Source organism: Pygoscelis adeliae, unplaced genomic scaffold (genome assembly GCF_000699105.1).
Source record: "Pygoscelis adeliae isolate BGI_AS28 unplaced genomic scaffold, ASM69910v1 Scaffold248, whole genome shotgun sequence".
Lineage (NCBI taxonomy): Eukaryota > Metazoa > Chordata > Aves > Sphenisciformes > Spheniscidae > Pygoscelis > Pygoscelis adeliae.
The window spans coordinates 356140-374313 of NW_008825302.1; the positions used below are offsets into that span (position 1 = coordinate 356140).

An 18174-nucleotide genomic window follows, 5' to 3' on the forward strand; every position below is an offset into this window, starting at 1 on the left:
CTGGGCCTTTGCTTGGGGAGGCTGTCAGGAGACCACGGCTGGGGCCAGCTCTGCCCGGCAAGCCCCTGAAGCCCCTTCCCTTTGGGGGACTGCTTTGGGACCATGTGCAGTCCTCCATGGCACAGGGCTTGTACCCAAAAGGACACACCACAGAAATGGGCTGGGGCAGAGCAGTCCCGGGGGCCTGGGACTGCCTAACCTCTGGTGTCTGTGTCTCCTTCCAGCTCCCCTGCAGCGCAGGATGAAACCACTGGCATCCTGCCTGGGCCTGTGGCTCCTCTTCCAGCTCCCTACCCTGGTCTGTGGGACACGTGTGGTCTACAAAGTGCAGGAGGAACAACCCCCCAACACCCTCATAGGGAGCCTTGCCTCTGACTACGGCTTCCCAGACGTGGGGCACCTCTACAAGCTGGAAGTGGGGGCCCCGTACCTACGTGTGGACGGCAAGACTGGGGACATCTACACCACAGAGACCTCCATTGACCGGGAGAGCTTGCGTGAGTGCCAGCACCTCCTGCCTGGAAAGCCCTGCTTCCTGGAGTTTGAAGTGTCCATCACTGACCTGATCTTGAACAGCAGCCCACGCCTGCTCGAGGGGCAGATAGAGGTGCTCGATATCAATGACAACACCCCCAACTTTGCCTCGCCCGTTCTCACCCTTTCCATCCCCGAAAACACCAATATCGGGACGCTTTTCCCCATCCCCCTGGCCATGGACCGGGACTCGGGCGCCAACGGCGTTGCCTCTTACGAGCTGACGGCTGGTCCGGAGGCACAGGAACTCTTTGGGCTGCAGGTGGCAGAGGATCAGGACGAGAAGCAGCCACAGCTGATTGTCATGGGGAACCTGGACCGGGAGCAGTGGGACTCCTATGATCTGACCATCAAGGTGCAGGACGGAGGCAACCCGCCACGGGCGAGCAGCGCCCTGCTTCGCATCACCATCCTGGACATGAATGACAACGCGCCCAAGTTCGAGAAGGCCCTGTATGAGGCAGAGCTCTCTGAAAACAGCCCCGTGGGGCACTCAGTCCTGCAGGTGAGTGTGGGGGCTTTCTTCTCCTCCCCAGCTCCCCTCCTGCCTGGCTGCAGCAGGGACAACCCAGGGAGCATTTATACAGCCGCTTGCTGCCACGGTTCCTCAAGGGAGGAGGGAGCCTAGAAGGGTTGCAAGCTGTAGGAGCCCACAGTGTCACCCAGGGCCAGCAGGCAGGCAGGTACCTGGGATGTCACATCTGCTAAAATGAGGTTGGAAAGGATGTGTGGGAAGGTGCAGCTAGAGCAGGGGCTGCAGGACACGACAGGGGCAGCAGCAGGGCTGGCGGGTATGTGGGAGCAAGGCTCCAGGTTACAGGGAGGGCTGGGACCCGAGGTCCACGGGGAGTCTGGCTTCATGCCAGGCTGGTCTCAATGCTGCCCGCAGACAAGACATAGACCCTTTCATAAGTTGCATTCCCTTGGCTGCTCCATGGAAACTCGGGCTCGCACAGGAGACGGGGGGCAGGCAGCATCCCTGCTGCCCGTCTGGGGGGGCTGCCCATGACTCCGGGGGTGCCTTGCTGTCTGCAGGGGCCAGGCGCTCTGCCCTGTCTCAGGCAGCGGTGCAAACTGGCCTGGGGAGCCAGTGGATCTCGGTGGATTTGGCTTGGAGGGAGCATTGGGATGATAGTAGCCGACATCTGTTTATCTGCAGCTGCCATCTTAATAAACGAAGCACAGCCAGCTCTCATCTGCTTGCTAATTCTGATGTGAATTTTTTAAGAATTCATTTTTCACTGTTAAGAGAATGGAAGTTGGAAGCAGATAAGGGAGCTGCACGGCCGGGAGGAGAATGGGCTGAGACGCTGCTGCTGCCATTGCTCAGCCTTTATCTTTCAGGGGGAAAATGACTTCCGCCTTTTTTGTGAGTGGAGGTAAAAGGTGGAATTTACATTTAACAACTTTCGTTCTCCATCCAAATCTGCTGAGCAAGATAACGGCAGAGCAGCAAATGGTGCAGAGAAGAGGCTGCTCGGAGAGCCGATTAGGGAGGCAAATGTTAGACAAACCTCATCTTCTTTAGAAAGCAAATAATAGGTGTAGAGGCAGGTTTATGTGAATGCAGAGCTCCTGACGGGCGGGCAGGGATGGCTGGTGCCGTGCAGAGCTTAGGCAGCCCTGGTCCCCGCTTGGCTGCATCCCTGAATGCCGGGGTGGAGTTGCTGTGGCTCTGCACATCCTCACCTGCCTCCTCATCCTTTCCCCGAGCCCCTATTTGGGGAGGGTTTTGCGGAGTGGGTGCAGCCAGAGCAATCCCTCCACACTGCTGCCTGGGTCGTGGCAGCGAGGATTCCCGGAGGATTCCCTGCATGCCGGAGCTGGCCGGGAGGGGAGTGTGGCCGACTGGCCCAGCCGGTTTCGCTGGAAGAGCAAGGAAAAGCCTCTGTGCCGAGGGAGGCTCCCAGCCGCTCTGACGGTCCCAGACTCTTTGCCCTGTAGTCCTTGGCCCCAGAAGAGGAAATCCTGGTTTTTCCCCACCAGCTGTCCCCAAAGGAGGCCGCGGCGGGCAGCGTGGTGGTTTGCGGAGGGGCTCACGCCGCCTTGCCCTGCTGCTCACTGTTTCTCCCTCCATCCCACAGGTGAAAGCCAACGACTCGGACCAGGGCGCCAATGCGGAAATCGACTACTCCTTCCACCAAGCCTCGGACATGGTGCGCCGGCTGCTGCGCCTGGACCGCACCACGGGACTCATCACCGTGCAGGGGCCCATCGACCGTGAGGATGTCAGCATCCTCAAGTTCTCCGTCATGGCCAAGGACAAGGGGGCCAACCCCAAGAGCGCCCGCACCCAGGTGGTGGTCACCATCAAGGACATGAATGACAATGAGCCCTCCATAGAGATACGAGGCATTGGGCTTGTGACCCACCAGGATGGCATGGCGAACATCTCGGAGGACGTGCCAGTAGAGACAGCAGTGGCTCTGGTGCAGGTGTCCGACCGAGATGAGGGTGAAAACGCTGTGGTGACCTGCGTGGTGGCTGGTGATGTTCCATTCCAGTTGCGGCAGGCTAGTGAAACAGGGAGCGACAGCAAGAAGAAATACTTCCTGCAGACCACCACGCCGCTGGACTATGAGTCGGTGAAGGAGTACACGATTGAGATTGTGGCGGTGGACTCCGGGAACCCGCCCCTCTCCAGCACCAACTCTTTGAAGGTGCAGGTGGTGGACGTGAATGACAATGCGCCTGTCTTCAGCCAGAGCTTCACCGAGGTGGCCTTCCCCGAGAACAATGAGCCCGACGACCTGGTGATGGAGGTGAGCGCCAGTGATGCTGACAGCGGCTCCAACGCCAAGCTGGTTTACTCCCTGGTGACGGACCCCTCCTCCAAGGGCTCCTTCACCATTGACCCCGACTCCGGGGAGATCCGGGTGAAGGCGGTGCTGGACCGAGAGCAGCGGGAGCGCTATGAGTTCTTGGTGGTAGCGGCAGACAAGGGCAGCCCCAGCCTCAAGGGCACAGCGTCTGTGGCCATCAATGTCATGGACAGGAATGACAATGACCCCAAGTTCATGCTGAGCGGCTACAACTTCTCAGTGATGGAGAACATGCCACCCCTCAGCCCTGTGGGCATGGTGACAGTGATCGATGCTGACAAAGGAGAAAACGCCCGCATCCAGCTGTCGGTGGAGCAAGACAATGGGGATTTTGTCATCCAAAATGGCACTGGCACCATCCTCTCCAGCATCTCTTTTGATCGGGAGCAGCAGAGCACATACACTTTCCGACTCAAGGCAGTGGATGGTGGGGATCCTCCCAGGTCTGCCTACGTGGGGGTGACCATCAACGTCTTGGATGAGAATGATAATGCCCCCTTCATCACTTCACCCTCTAATGCCACCTACAAACACATCCTGCCCCACACCAACCCTGGCCAGCAGGTGAGCAAGGTCAAGGCAGAGGACATTGACTCTGGCGTCAACGCGGAGCTGACTTACAGCATCACAGGAGGCAACCCCTTCGAGCTCTTCCAGATCTCCCCGCACAGTGGAGACATCACCCTGGAGAAGGAGATCCTGCGCAAGCACCATGGCCTGCACCGCTTGGTAGTGCGTGTCAATGACAAGGGCAAGCCCTCGCGGCATGGCACGGCGCTGGTGCATTTCTACGTCAATGAGACACTGGCCAACCGCACGCTGCTGGACACGCTGGTGGGGCACAGCCTGGACACACCGCTCGACATAGACATCGCTGGAGACCCCGAATATGAGCGCAGCAAGCAGCGAAGCAACATCCTCTTCGGAGTCATCGCCGGCATCGTGGCCGTCACCCTGGTCATCGTGCTGGTCGTCCTGGTGCGCTACTGCCGGCAGCGGGAGGCCAAGAGTGGCTACCAGGCAGGCAAGAAGGAGACCAAGGACCTGTATGCACCCAAGCAGGCCAGCAAGAGTGGTAAGAGCAAGAGCAAGGTGAAGAAGAGCAAGTCCCCGAAGCCGCCCAAGCCCACGGAGGATGAGGAGGAGACAGGGCTGCAGAAATCGCTCAAGTTCAACCTCATGAACGACTCTGTCAGCGACAGCCCCCGAATCCACCTGCCCCTCAACTACCCGCCGGGCAGCCCAGACCTGGGTCGCCACTACCGCTCCAACTCGCCGCTGCCCTCCATCCAGCTGCAGCCTCAGTCACCCTCTGCCTCCAAGAAGCACCAAGTGGTGCAGGACCTGCCGGCCACCAACACCTTTGTTGGCACCGGGGACAACAACTCGACGGGCTCCGAGCAGTACTCGGACTACAGCTACCGCCCCAATCCCCAGAAATACACCAACAAGCAGGTAGGAGAGCTCATCCTGAGGCCGGCAGCGGCCCCCCCCCTGCACCGGGGAGCCATCTGGACAGAGGTGTGGGAGTGAGCGTGGACTGGCCCCCAGCCCTGCATGCGTGGCCTGGGGCGCGGGCAGAGGACTACGCCGGAGCCCGGGTCGTGGGGCGGGGAGGGGATGGGGATGGTGGGAGGGGGGAGGCCAAAAACTGTTGGAGCCCTTGTCAGAGCGCCCGGGGCTGGCTCCTGGCTGCGCTGCCTGGGTGGTGGTGATGCAAAGGGCACTGCATGTGTGTGCTTCTACATGTGGAGCTCCGGGGAGGGAATCCCACTCACCCACGTCCCCTTTGGGGACCGGCTCTAAGAGCACTGAGGAGGGCAATGCCCACCCTCCCATCCATCCCTCCGCTTGGGCTGACTCGTGGGGAGGAGAGACCGGTCCTGCTCCTGCCACAGCTGTGGGCAGCCAGTTTCCAGTCCTGCCCGTGTCCAGGAAGCAGTGAGGAAGGCGCTAACCTTGCTGGTGCCAGCCTGGCTCTGCTGGTGTGGCTGAATCTTTCACCATCCCTGCGCAAAGCTGTCCAAAAGGGAGTTTTGCACCCGCTGTGGCTGCCCAGGCAGGTGGGGCTGGGTGGAGGAGCAAAGCTCTGCCTTTTTCCCAGGCTCAGGCTCTGGCTTCCCCCAGGCTTGGGCCCTCTGCCATAGCCGGCATGGTGAAAACCGGGCTTCCCTTAGTGCGAGCATCGGGCCCGGAGCTACGGCTCTGCGGGAGCTGTGCTTCAGCCGCTGCGGAGGAGGAGGGTGGATCCTGGTGGCCAGGGCACTTCCTCCAGGCGGCACGGGTCTGGCCATGTGCCGGGGCTGGGTCTGGGTCTTGTGCTCAGGGCTGGAGGAGCAGGGCACTGGGGTCTCTGCTGCGTGCTGCGGTCAGGTCACTGCTCATGGTCTAGCCAGGGGTTTCTGCTGCGTGCGGGGCAGGGTGGGGGTAGGTCTTTGCTGCGGACTGGGAAGGGCTGCTCGCTGGTGTGCACTGGAGCTTGGAGCTGTCCCAGGAGGTCATGGGATGAACACAGAGCTTGCAGGACCCTCTTTCTTTGGGCTGTCTGGCCAGTTAGCTTGCACCACGTTTCTGCTTTGGCGCCTGTCGGGTCTATCCTTAACTAGCTAGGGAGGGAGAGGGGGGACGAGTGCCTGTGGCTTTGCCTTCTTCCTGGGGCCCTGTGGGTGAGGACCACCCACTCCCCCACCGTGTGCTGTACCCTCTGTGCCCTATGGAGACCCCTGCTCCCTTCTTTGTATCCCGGTGAGCGGCAGGCTGGGCTCCTGCCGTGGGGCTGAGCTCAGCTGCCCTGTTGGATTTGACTTCAATAAAGTTTTCTATTTTTGACCGGTTGTGCCTTATTTTCCCTGCTGCCCCTGAAGATGCTCTTGCTCCCAGCAATTTCCCAGGCATATTTTCCACGTCCTCGGCCAGCCCCGCAGCGCCCAGAAGTGATGCTCACGTGGGCCAGCCATCTCCACAAGCCCTTCACCATGCCCCAGCATGGCCAGTCCAGAGGCCTCATGGTACTGACCCCCCCTCCCCAGCCCTCTAAGGACGCAGCTTCCTCCAGGACATGGTTCACAACACATGCATGTACTTACACACACACATGTACATGTGTGGACGTGGAGGCAGTCTGAGCCACAGACCAGCCAGCCCAGCTTTCTTCCACCCCACCATCCCCCTGCATAGCTTCTCCTGGTTCATCCCCATGTCCTTTTGAGACCCACCCATGTCCCAAAGCCGGTACATGGAGGAGCAGATCCCTGCTGTGCGGTGCCTGGCTAGCATGCCTCAAATCCTGCCGGTGAGGGCTGGAAGATCCCTGCCTCTCACCTGCCGCAGTGCTGGAATGAGGACGCATGCGGTTGCAGATGGAGCCTCGGTGCATCAGCAGCACCGGGGGGAAGCACCCGAAGCAAGGTGCTCCCCCCACCCCGGGATGCGATGGGCACCCTTGCAGCGAAGAAGAGGTCCTCCCAGGCAGGCTTGCTGGCGGTGGCGGGCTGCAGGAGGGCAATGGAGCCAGACGGCCACGCTCCCCATAAAGATGGCTCTGCCCCTCCTGGCTGGCAGGTTGGGGGTGATGCTGCTGCTGTGGGGCTTGCTCAGGCTCTTGTCTCCAGCGGGCTGGAGAGAGGATAGATCCTGAATGGCAGGAGCAGTGCAGCACCCCTTCCCCAGGCCCTGGATGGGGCCATTCTACACCCCCCTCCCTCCAGCAAAGCATCGCATCTCAGGGACCCCCTCCCTGGCCACCCCTTCCTCTTTCTCATGGTTTTTCTTTCAAACTGGGGCGCCTGTCACACCAGCTTCACCTCTTCCCCAGGGGCTCCAACCGGCCACAGCAGGCTGCTGGAGAAGAGGAGCTCTGGCACTGGGAGAGATTAGATCATCCGGGGAAACCAGTGGTTCTGGCTTCGGTGGTTTCAGCCCTGTGCCAGCCTTGGCTCTCACAGCCTCCTAGTTTGTTTTGCTAACAGCATAAGGTTTTATCTTGAACCGTCCAGGAAGTGTCTGGGCCTCCTAGGCAGGCAGGGCTGGGACCTGCGGGGAGATGCGATGGCTGCAGAGGAGGAAAGGAGACACCGGCAACCACCTAAATAACTAGTCCCTGCAGGGCTGGGCGGGCAGTCTGGGGGCTTGGCTCAGCATTGCTATCTGCTTCCCTTTGGGAACTTTCTGAGAGAAGTTTCCATTCCTTCCTTGTCCTCGGCAGCTCTTTGATGAACGTAAGCAACCTCTCAGACGCTGGCGTGGGGAGCGTCTCTTTCTTCTTTCTGCCCGTCTCCCAGGCTCCATCCTTTGGGACTTTTTCATACCAGAGGGGACTATGCTACATCCTTTCCTGGCTGCACAAACCCAAGACTGCCCCAGGTCCTTACAGCCTCCCACCATCTGAGAAGCTGGCTGGAGTGGTGTTAACTTCAGCGTGCTACTGCGAGCTCAGCAGAGGTGCCTGCACCTGCCTGCAGGCTCAGGAGCACGGTGCAGTATTAGTTACTTTCTGCGGGGGGGGGGGGGGGGGAAGGATGTAACGGTAATGGACAGAAATGAAATTGTCTTATTTTAGAATTTAGCTTAGAGTTTCCATAAATTGCAGGTTTAGGTGTTGGCAGATGTCTGGGAAAGTCTCCTACTGTCCTGGGTCAGTGGATTTTCTCAAGGTCGTTCACGTGGGATGAGCTGATAAATGGATCCAGCAACGAGCTGCAGATGGAGCTGAGGGTTCATGGGGGACCTGCCCTGTTTTTCCCCAGTTTCAGAAAGACGCTGTGCTGGGAGCAGTTTCCAGGCACTGCAAATCAGCTCCTGCTCCCGGGATCAAGTGCACTTAGTTCAGATTTGGCTCTGGCGTGCAGTGACTGAACGAGGGAGTGTGTCGGTGAGATCGCGGGGGCTGCAGTGCAGGGGCTGAGCCCTAGCTGTGCTGGGAAGAGTGGCTGGGCTCTGCAAAACAGCTATGAATGCACAGTGGCTTGTGAGCATCAATGGGGTGCTTGTGGGAGCTGGGGGAGCACAAAAGGGGGTGAGGAGCGTGTCGTACACCGTGCTGGCTTCTGGGGAGTTGGTGAGGATGCTGAGATCCCCATGAGCAAGGCAGGAATGTGCAGTGGCTCCTGGCAGGTCTGTGCTGGGGGACTTCGATTTATGGCAGGGAGAGGTGCCTGTGCCTGGCAGAGCACCATGGGGCATTTGGGACCTCAAAAAGAAGAGCTTTAGCCACGGAGACGAGCAACCCCACGGTACAGCCTGGCCTGTACAGCCAGAGACAGCGTGGGCGTGCACAGGCTGTGCTGCAGGGGGAGGTGACAGCAGGGTGTACTCAGCCTGTGCTCTGTGTGTGGGAGGTGACAGCGGGGTGCTCACGACCTGTACCCCACGGAGGGGTGGCACGGAGGTGTGCGTGGTCTCTGTGGCAGGGGGGGGGGGACGGAGCTGCGGCAGGGGTAGGTGATGCGGGGGGGTGCAGCCTGTGTCTCCTCTGGGAGGAGGTGGCACAGGGAGGGGTACAGCCTCTGTCCCTGGAGGAGGTGGCAGCCGGGTGCGTGCAGCCTGTACTGCAGCGGGAGGAGGCGCGGGCGTATACACAGCTGGTGGCACAGGGTTATGCGCAAGCTGTACGGTGTGGAGCGGTGGCAGTGGGGTGTACACAGCCTGTACGTGTCGGGAGGTGACAGCGGGGTGTACATAGCGTGCAGCCTTGGACAGGTGACGACTCCTCTGTAAGCAGCGTGTCTGCAAGGAGACAGTGGCGCTTACTGTCCCTATCCCATTGAGGAGAGCATCGGGTCTCTCCTGCCTGACAGTCCCTGTCGCCACTGTTGCTTGAGACCTCATCTTTTGCTTCCTTGAAGGCTCACCCAGCCTGTGCTACCTGTCTGGGGCTCCTCACATCGGGCTGGGCTGCCTGGGGGGCTTGCAGCTCTGGCTGGTTTCCCTCTTCCCACCCTGCTGAGCCAAGTGCTGCTCATTCTTCCCTGCCCTCCTCTTCCTCTCGCTTCTCAGACCTCCAGGCTCTCCCCTGCCTGATACCCTTGGAGCCATTTTGGTCTGTGGTGAACACGGGCTTCCCTAGCTTGAATCTCGGGAGCTTCTCCCCCCCCCTCCCGTCTTTTCTTTCACAATTGTATCTGCTCCCTACCATCCCTCTCTCCTGAACTCTCCCCCTGCTCTGCTCAAGCAGTGACCTCCCCCTTCCCTGTCGCTTTTCCCTCCCCACCAGTCTCTCCTGACCGGCTGTCTGCTGGCCCTGGTACAGAGGGATGCTGAGCCCTGCGCAGTGCAGGGCTGAGTCCCCGGCTGGCTCCAACAGCCGAGCTGTGGATCCTCTGTGCGATGAAAGCGCTGGCTGTGTGGGTAGCTGCCCGGTCCAAGCTGCGCTGATTGATATTCCCAGCACTGCTCTGCCCGCTCGGCCGGGCTCTCAGCTGCAGTGCTGTTCCCTGCATGCACAGACCAGCCTGGAGCAGGGCCCAGCCCTGCAGCCTGCTTAATCAGTCACCCAAATCCTGGGGCAAAACCCGATACTGCAACGGGGTGTGTCCCCAGGCATTTTGTGGTCCCTCCACCCAGAGAGCAGCCAGGAGGCAGTGGATAAGGTGAAAGGCGGAGGGTGGGACGCAGCTGAAGGTGGGGGAGGGTGGGGTGCTCCCGAGTCAGGACAGAGCCGAGGTGTTCTGGGATGGGATGGGGAGGAGGCTGGGGTAATGAGAGGGTGCATGATGTAGGGCAGGATGGGGTGGGGTGTTGCAGGGGAGAGCGAGGGCTAAAGGGTGCGTGGAGCAAAGGGACACAGACCGGCTCTGTCCCTGGGAACTGTGTCAGCTCAAGGTGGGGAGGGCAGTCCCAGGAGGGCGTGGGGCAGCAGCAAAGAGGTGGACGCTGTGTGTTTGTGTCCCTGGAGGTGGTGTCCTCCTGGGCCCCTGGTGTGAATAGTGTGCAAGAGCCGTGCAGCTGTGCACGGGCTGACTCATGTGGGGCTGTGCCGGCGTGGGTCGCAAAGAGCAGGAGCTCCCCTTCATGGTTTGTGGGGTCTTGGACATTCAGCCCCTGCAGTACGCTGCCAAATCTCTCTCTTGCAAGCATGTTCTTCTGAACGCTGCCCCTGGAGCTGAGCCCTGTGCCAAGCCCAAAGCACCTTCCTCCCCCACCTCCACCCTCCATCCCCACGCAAACCTGTCGTGTCAGAGCACCTGCCCATGAAACTCCAGGCACAGCCCATCTCCATGGGAAAGCTGTGCTCCTATGTACTGCCCTGCAAGCCGGTCCATCCAAACTGCAGTTACACAACCCAAGCTCTGCTCTTGGGAGAAACCAAGATGGACGATGGAGATTACTCCAAAAGGGACTTTTCCCACAGTCCCCTGCTCCTTCAGTGCCCCAGGAAGCACGCAGTCTGCTGGGCTGAGGCAGAGAAGGATTGAACGTGGGTGAGGAGGAGCCTGGCTGCAGGGGCACAGGCCACCTCTGGCACCTTGCTCCCCCTCTTCTTGTCACCTCTGATGCCAGCTGCAGCGTCCATCAGTCCAACCTGGATGAAGCTCGGTCTTCGTTTCACCTCTGGGAGCCAGGATCACCTGCGACTCAGACCCACTCAGCCTTCCCCCAGTAGGTCCCCTGTTGACCTTGTCTTCTCTCTGACTTTCTGGACTTTTCTGGAGGTCTTAGTCTGCACCTTTGAGGACCTGCTTTCCATATCCCACCAGCAGTATAGTTTTCTTTTCCTAGTGGGGTTCTCGACTCAACCCTGTGGTTGAGAGCACAAGAGGAAGACGAGGTTGGGCAAAGGAACAGAAAGAAAACAACTCCCCAGGATCCCTGAAAAACATCTCCTAGTTGTCTTGCATCCATGTCTTCATGTGGTGTAAGCTGTTTACTGCCTCAGTCCTTCAGATGCTCACAGGAAAGGGTGGGTGGGAGAGTAGGTTTGTGGCAGTGACCTGCTAGGACGGCAGGAGAAAGCTCGTACGCTATCTCATCTACATCCATTTTGGCATTCACAGCCATGCCTTGTGGGTCCTGCCCAAAGATCCCTAAAGATGCCCCTGCCCTGGGAGGTAAACATCCTTCTGAGCACCTCTTCACTTGCAAAATACCCACCTCCTGACCTACTATCTAAACATGGCACGGTTGGGCAGCCGCTGATCTTGGCAGGTTTCATCAAAGCTGTCTTTAGAGCCATCCTTTTGGGAGGGCAGCGAATCACCACCTCTCCCTTGGAACCGATCCTGCTCCGTAGCGAAGTTGTCGGAGCAGAGCGCCCTGATTCAGCTCCTCTGAGACAACTCTAAAGGCCCGAGCAACCTGAAAGCCTGGAGCTATTTAGCTCCCACATGCCCTGGTTTTCACATGCTCCAAACTCCCCGATGCTCTTGAGCAGCTGCAAAGCTGCTGCCAGGGAGACTCTGACAGATATCTGTCCCTGCTGGGGGGGGGAACTTCTTGTCTGAGCTGGGGACTGAGATCGTGCTCTAAATGTCTTGCTAATGTGATGTCTGATGTTCCTCTTACACTAATCTGTTAATCTTTCTGCTTCTTCATCAAAAGCACTCAAGCCCAGCAGAAAGCAAAATCAGTGTTTCAGATGTCTGAAGAGCCCTTCATTATTATTCAGGCTGGGCAAGACCTTTTGGGGTGTTGTGATTCAAGGCCCTGGGAGTGCCTGGAGGAGCTTGGGCTGTTTTTTCCAAGGATTTCAAGTAGATCACAGTTTATTAAGGACTATCAGGATGTCTCTTGCCCAGAGAAGAGAGCTCAGAAACCTTCTGTAATGTTCAGGAAATTTTTCTTGAGCCACGATCTGCAAGGACTTGACAGCTCACCCAGGATTTGAGGACAGGGTAAAAGAAAGCTGTCCTTATCTCAGCCATACCAGGGTTCCTGTGTCAGTAAGAGTGGTAATGCCAGACCAGTGCAGGCAAGATAAGTGGCCTTAACAAGCCTTACAATATTACTTGTCTTACCTGTTTGATCTCTCCAAATGCAGGCTTGTCTTACCCGGTATCATCATTCATCATTAGGTACAGGTTCATTGCAGACCACTAAAGTAAGGGCTCTGCCGATGTCTAGAGAGTGTTGGTGCTTCTGCCCTTTGCCTATGGAAATAGAGGTGGTTAGAAAACAGGGTTGCCATCAGAGGAAAATTTTCAATTTAAAACAAATCAGCAAGAATTGACTTTTTTTTTTTCTATTTTGGCTCAAGTCAATCAACAGATATAGATGTATAAATATATATATTTTTCCTAATAATTTCTAAAGGCATGATTCTGACTGACCTTTTTGAATTTAGCTTCATAATTAATACTTGGCTTGAATTCTGAAGTGAAAGTTACCTTTGCAAGAGCATCATTTTTTCATTTTTACATGTCAGCAAAGATATCCCCCCTGCCCCAACTTTGAAACAAGAAACTCACTTGAAAAATGATCTGATTTCAACAAATTGACGTTTTTTTCTATGCAAAGTTTCTGTTGAAGTGTTCCTGGTTATCTCTCTTCTTTTAGAGTCCTGAGTCTATGGCTTGGGACCCCCTGCTCTCCACAGAGCTTTCACTACTATCTGTCAGCTCCACTGGGTGCAACTGGGAGCCAGATTAGCTCATTATTTTCCCAGCATTATTTTCCCACTGTACAGCTGTTGGATTCCTTGAGGGCTTTATTCAAGTGTTGCTCCCAGTCCTGGAACCTTTTTCTCTCTGGGATCTTCAGATGGTTTTAACGTGATTATGAGACCCCCTTCTGTGTACCGAGCAATTTCTGCTCTATGCCAACTATCTACAAAATGGCTCTGTTATCAGCTTGAAGGTGATAGACATTTCAGGACACCCTGGTCAGTCCAATTTAGACATTATTCCATAAAGATTATGACCCCTTTAGTTTTTATGATTCACCCTTCAGATGATTTATTTCCATATTTTCCTTTCCAGTCTTCATTTCAACCAAAGAAAAGCCAAATTGCACATCCTTGATGGGCTCAGAGCTCTGATAGGCTGAGAGGTTAGGCAATCTATGTCCTGAGGCTGTCTAAATGGGTTTCTAATTGCATTAGATCTTGCTATGAGTTAGATAAATTCGATCTGACCAGGCAGGTTGGCACCGGGCTTTGGCGGCTTCTTTGAGCATCATGCAAATTTCAGGAGGCTTCAGGGCACCTATGTGGAGCCAGCCCACATTTTACCCAGATTTATTCATAAATAGTGCCTTGGGATCTGATGTCCATTTTAGGACGGCTGTTCTGCTATCATTATTTCAGCAGGCCTTGTAGCACCTCTCTTCTGACTGCAAGGTCAGCACTTGCTAATTGTCAGCAATGGAAGCCATGCAAACAGCCACCTAGAAGAGTTGCTTTTCAGATAATACCTGGTTTTGGGAGGTGTGATTCACATGGATTCCTGTGCGTCCAGTTGTGGATTGCTTCTGTAGCTTCATTTGTCAACAGTGAAGGAGCTAAAGGGTTGTTGGGAACAACCTTCACTTCAGACACTCGGATGGGGATGGACACAAGGATTTGTGGGCAGAGCACAGCCATCAAAGAAGACCTCATGAACATCAGATGGACCAGAACTGTCAGTTAATGTGCCTTGTGCAACCACAGTAGCTGTGATGGAGGTGACCCCAGCAAATCGTCAGACTGATAGATCAGAAAACTGGGCCTTTAAGTCTGCTAGTAGTCCTGTCCAGAATTGTCAGTGCTCGTTTGGAGACACCACCTTCAATGACAAATTTTTTGGAAGGCCTGAATGGTTTTTTTGAATGCAGGAGGGGTCTTACAGGTGTGCATAGACCACACTCTTGCTTAGAGCTGGGTCCATCTGTCTCCCTCCCTTGATTGTGGTGCCTGGAGCTCCAGGCAGGCAGTTGTCCTGCCTGGTTGCTCCATCCCTCCCTTGTGCAAAGCAGGCAGAGCCCCTGGGTCCTGTTCCCTCGCTCTGCACCAGCTCTTTCCTCAATTCCTTCGTGTTGTGCTAAAGGGAAGCAATCCAGTACTGCTGGGAACTGCAGCTCTGGCATGGTTCAGTCCACTTTACAAAGTGATAGTTAGCCCTTGTGCCTCTGAAAATCTGGACCTGGAGATGCTTTGGAAGGGCAGGGAGGAACCTCTGGGGCAGACAGGATCCCCAGACCACGAAGGGGACCAGAGGGGCACAAGAGGGAGAAGTGCAGTCCTTGAGGAGCAGAGGGTTGCCATAGGTGCCAGGAGGCTGACACCAAGCCAGGGCAGCATTTGCCTTTGCTTGCTCATATGCAAACACTCTCCCTCATCGTGCTGCTCTGCCCGGTGCCATGTAGCATTGTGAGCTCTTCACATCACATGCAGGTATGGCAGCCCCGGGCGTGAGGGTGGGTGCAGGAGGAATGAGGGGTGCTCTTGGTGGGTTTCTTCTCCAAAAGTCAGTGCAGCAGCCAGACAGTGTGCACGGGAAAGGATGGGAAGAGCTATCTGCTCTGACTCCGTCCTCACCCCAAAACACCATCAGAAGCACATGCTGCTCGGACGAGCTGTAAAATGGTCGACTGTTTATGGCCACGAGCTGAGCTTGTGTCCTGTTCCCTAGAGCTAGAGTGTTGCCCTGGACAGTTCTTGGCAATTCAGATCCAGCTTTCCTCGAGGCTTGCCCTGGTTTCCGTGGGCATAATATTCTCCTCAGCCTCCTGCCCCAAAGCCTGTGTTGCATTGCGCTGGTGCCGTGCTCCTCTCCAGACATGACACTAGCAAATAAAATAATTCCCCAATGCAGCAAAGCCTCCATACATGAAAAGCTGGACCTGTGTAGTTTGGGGCATGGTCCCTGGGCTTATCTTTTTTTTTTTTTCAGTAACCAGGGATGTTGCATAGCTCCAGGTTGGTTTGTAAAAGAGAGGGGTTCATGAATTAATCTGAAGTTGACTAACTCATGTGCTACAATGGCTCCCTTGTCACTTATTTTTATATTCTGGGCATTGGGTCTGACATTGCCTTTCACTTTCAGCCCTGTGAGTTGCTGCATTGTGGCTGCTGTTGGGGAAGCAAGCTCCTTTGGCAGCTGGCTGAAAGGCCGTTGAGGCTTCTGGCATGTGGGGAGGTGCAGGAGCAATTGGAGGCTGCCAGATAAGCCCATTAGCTGCGGATCCTGCTTTTGGATCAGCAGCGAGGGAGTTAACAATTTTGATATTTCCACCACTCCGGTGTTAATTGGTGCTCGGGGCTGGGGGGGGGAGCAGGGCGGCTCACCTCTGTGGGGGTTGTTGCACTGAAAAAAAAAGGGTGGATTTTAAGGTTTCCTTTGTGAACAGTGCAATTTCTGGTCCGTCAGACGGGGCTGCATCTCCTGCCGCCCGTCCCATGCCGTCTGCGCAGGGGGTGATGCCGTGCATTTGGGGGGAGCTGGTGTGACGCTCCGCAGCCCTGTTTCCTCATAGCACTGCTCTCGTTTTGGCTGAGTTTGTTTTCCCTGGGTTTAGCAAGGAGAATCAGCTTGGTGTGGGTCCCGATGAGAGCTGGAGATGTTTGCGATGAAGGGAAGATGCAGGAGGGAGCAGAGTGGGACTGAGGAGGGAGGGGGTCCCCTTAGTCCCCCTCCAGCACCCGTGGCTGGGGACCCTCATGGTAGAGCGCATCAGGACAGAGGAGCCCCTTGCCAGGGACTGGTGTTGGGGGGTTTTGGGGTGTGCAGCCAGGACCAGGCTGGGGAAGGCTGTTGGGGAGAGCCTGAGAAAATTTCTCATCAAAACAAGTCCCTGCTACTGTCAGATAAGCCCCAAAACTGGAACCATGGGTGTGACCCTGGCTTCCCCATTGCGGAAAGGCTGTGGCAGAGCTGGAACAGGCACAGAGAAGGGCAGCAAAGCTGGCCCGACCTGCCCAGCATCTGCAGGAGGACAGGCTGCACATGCTTGTGTGCTGCAGCTTGCAGAGGACACAGCGGGGCAGGATGCAGCGTGGATCTGTGAAATTGGAAAGGGGTAGAGCGAGGAACAATTACTCATGTTTTCTCATAACCCCGCAGGTAGGAGAAGTTCAAGGAAAAATTACCAGGCAGCAGATGTAAAACCAAAGGGAAGTGCTTTTCCGTGTAGCACATGGGCGGAGAGTTCATTGCTGCAGGATGCCACTGGGGCCAAAAACAGGCATGGACTCAAAAAGGTGTGAGAGCAGTTCACAGAGGATGGGGGGCATTAAACGTATGAGCTGCAAATGATTCCTTGCTCAGGAAAAAAAGCTGAGCTGCAGCACAACAGAAACCCACAGGATTTACCAGGAGGTGAATGTCTTCATCAGAGCACCTGCCGCTGCTGGAGGCAGCCGCCGGGGCCGGGGCTCCCTGCGGAAAGTGGGGGACGGGGGCTCCGTTTGCTCCTCATATGTATGGGCTGGCACAGGCAGGTGTCCCCCTCAGGAATATAAGAGCAAGCACTGGGGAGCCCTTGAAAGGAGTCTTTTCAGAGCCACAATTCCTCAGCTAAGAAAATAGACAGCTTTGCCCCAAATCCCACTCCAGTGCAGTGGCAAAGCGGAGACAGCAGTTAGAAATAGAAAAACAATAAATACTGGGGGTGGGGGAGGGAAAAGGGAGGGAGTGCATAGCAATTAGTAGAAATGAGTAGTTATGGAGTGTAGAAAATTGACAAGGAAAGCCAAAAACGTTGGGGGAAAATCAATTTTGACAAGCTAAACACAATAAGGAGTACTTTAAAAAATGTGCTAGGAAGAGGTGGAATCCAGTAATTGTCATTTCCAAATGGAGAATGCAAAATTGTTAATTAGGTAGAAAAATGCTAAAGTATTCAATAAAGTGTTCCAGTCATTTGGACTGAGACAGAACAACGTAGCATGCAGTACCTGCCAATGCATTGGTAACCAGCAAAGACATTCAAAATATCATCTCCTTGAAATAGTGATATTTGAAATAATCGAATAAAATAATTTGCACCAAAGAGTCTTCAAAGGTCTGGAGTAGGAGCTCTGTGATCCGGGGGTGTTAATGGAGCTGGGGACCCCAGGATGGGCCAGGAGGAGTGGGAGGGCAGTGATGCCGTGAGCCAGCTGGAATAGTGATGGGGATGCTGTGTGTCCTCGCCAGCCCCAGGGAACGGCTGGATTAATAGCTAAGGCAGGAAACTCAATGATGGAAGTAGCACTGACGTCAGTCAACACAGTTTGATGGGAAGAGATACTGGGCAGTGTCATTACATGACAGGTCCAGCTCTCAAGCCTTTCCTTAGGCGTCTGTTCCTGGCCACTATGAGGAACAGGATCTGCTCTAGGCATACCTGTGGGTCTGAAGCAGCAGAGCTGGTTTTATGTCGGTGTGAGATTACAGCGTGCAGCTGCTCAACTTGGAGTTTGATGAAGATGCCGAGTTGATAATGTGTTATGTTATTATTATTATTATTATGAATTAACACTACTCATTATAAGTAAAGCATTGTTAGATAGATGAAGATCTGGTTTATCAACAGCTTAGCGAAGAAAAACAGTCGTTGGTTAGGAGTCCTCGTGGAATGAGGTTCTCCTGCAGGAGCTCTTCGGCAGCAGCACTGTGCCTGCTGCCATTCAACGTTGTAATCAATGATCTGGAAGTAAATATAAAATCACCGCTGATAAAATTTGCAGCTGACACAGAGATTGGTGGAGTGGGAGATCATGATGAAGATAGAGCAGTCATGCAGAGCAATCCAGCTCGCTTGGTAAACTGGGCCCATTTAAACAAAGTGCATTTTAACACAGCCAAATGCAAAGCTGTACATTGAGAAATAGGGAATGCTGGTTTATATCCTGGAAAGCAGTGACTTTAAAATGGATTTAAGGGTCACGCTGCATGAGTGGTTCAGCCTGAGTGCTCGCAGTGCTCCC

At 55.5% G+C, this 18174-nt stretch overlaps 1 protein-coding gene across 1 annotated transcript in view; it reads left to right on the forward strand.

The window, feature by feature from the left end:
• PCDH1 (protocadherin 1) overlaps window positions 1-18174 on the forward strand; it is a 175048-nt gene that overhangs the window by 128143 nt on the left and 28731 nt on the right. The window contains exons 2-3 of the mRNA XM_009330031.1: window positions 225-1039; window positions 2619-4811. Coding sequence (XP_009328306.1) covers window positions 225-1039; window positions 2619-4811 — 3008 coding nt within the window. The remainder of the gene's footprint in view (window positions 1-224; window positions 1040-2618; window positions 4812-18174) is intronic.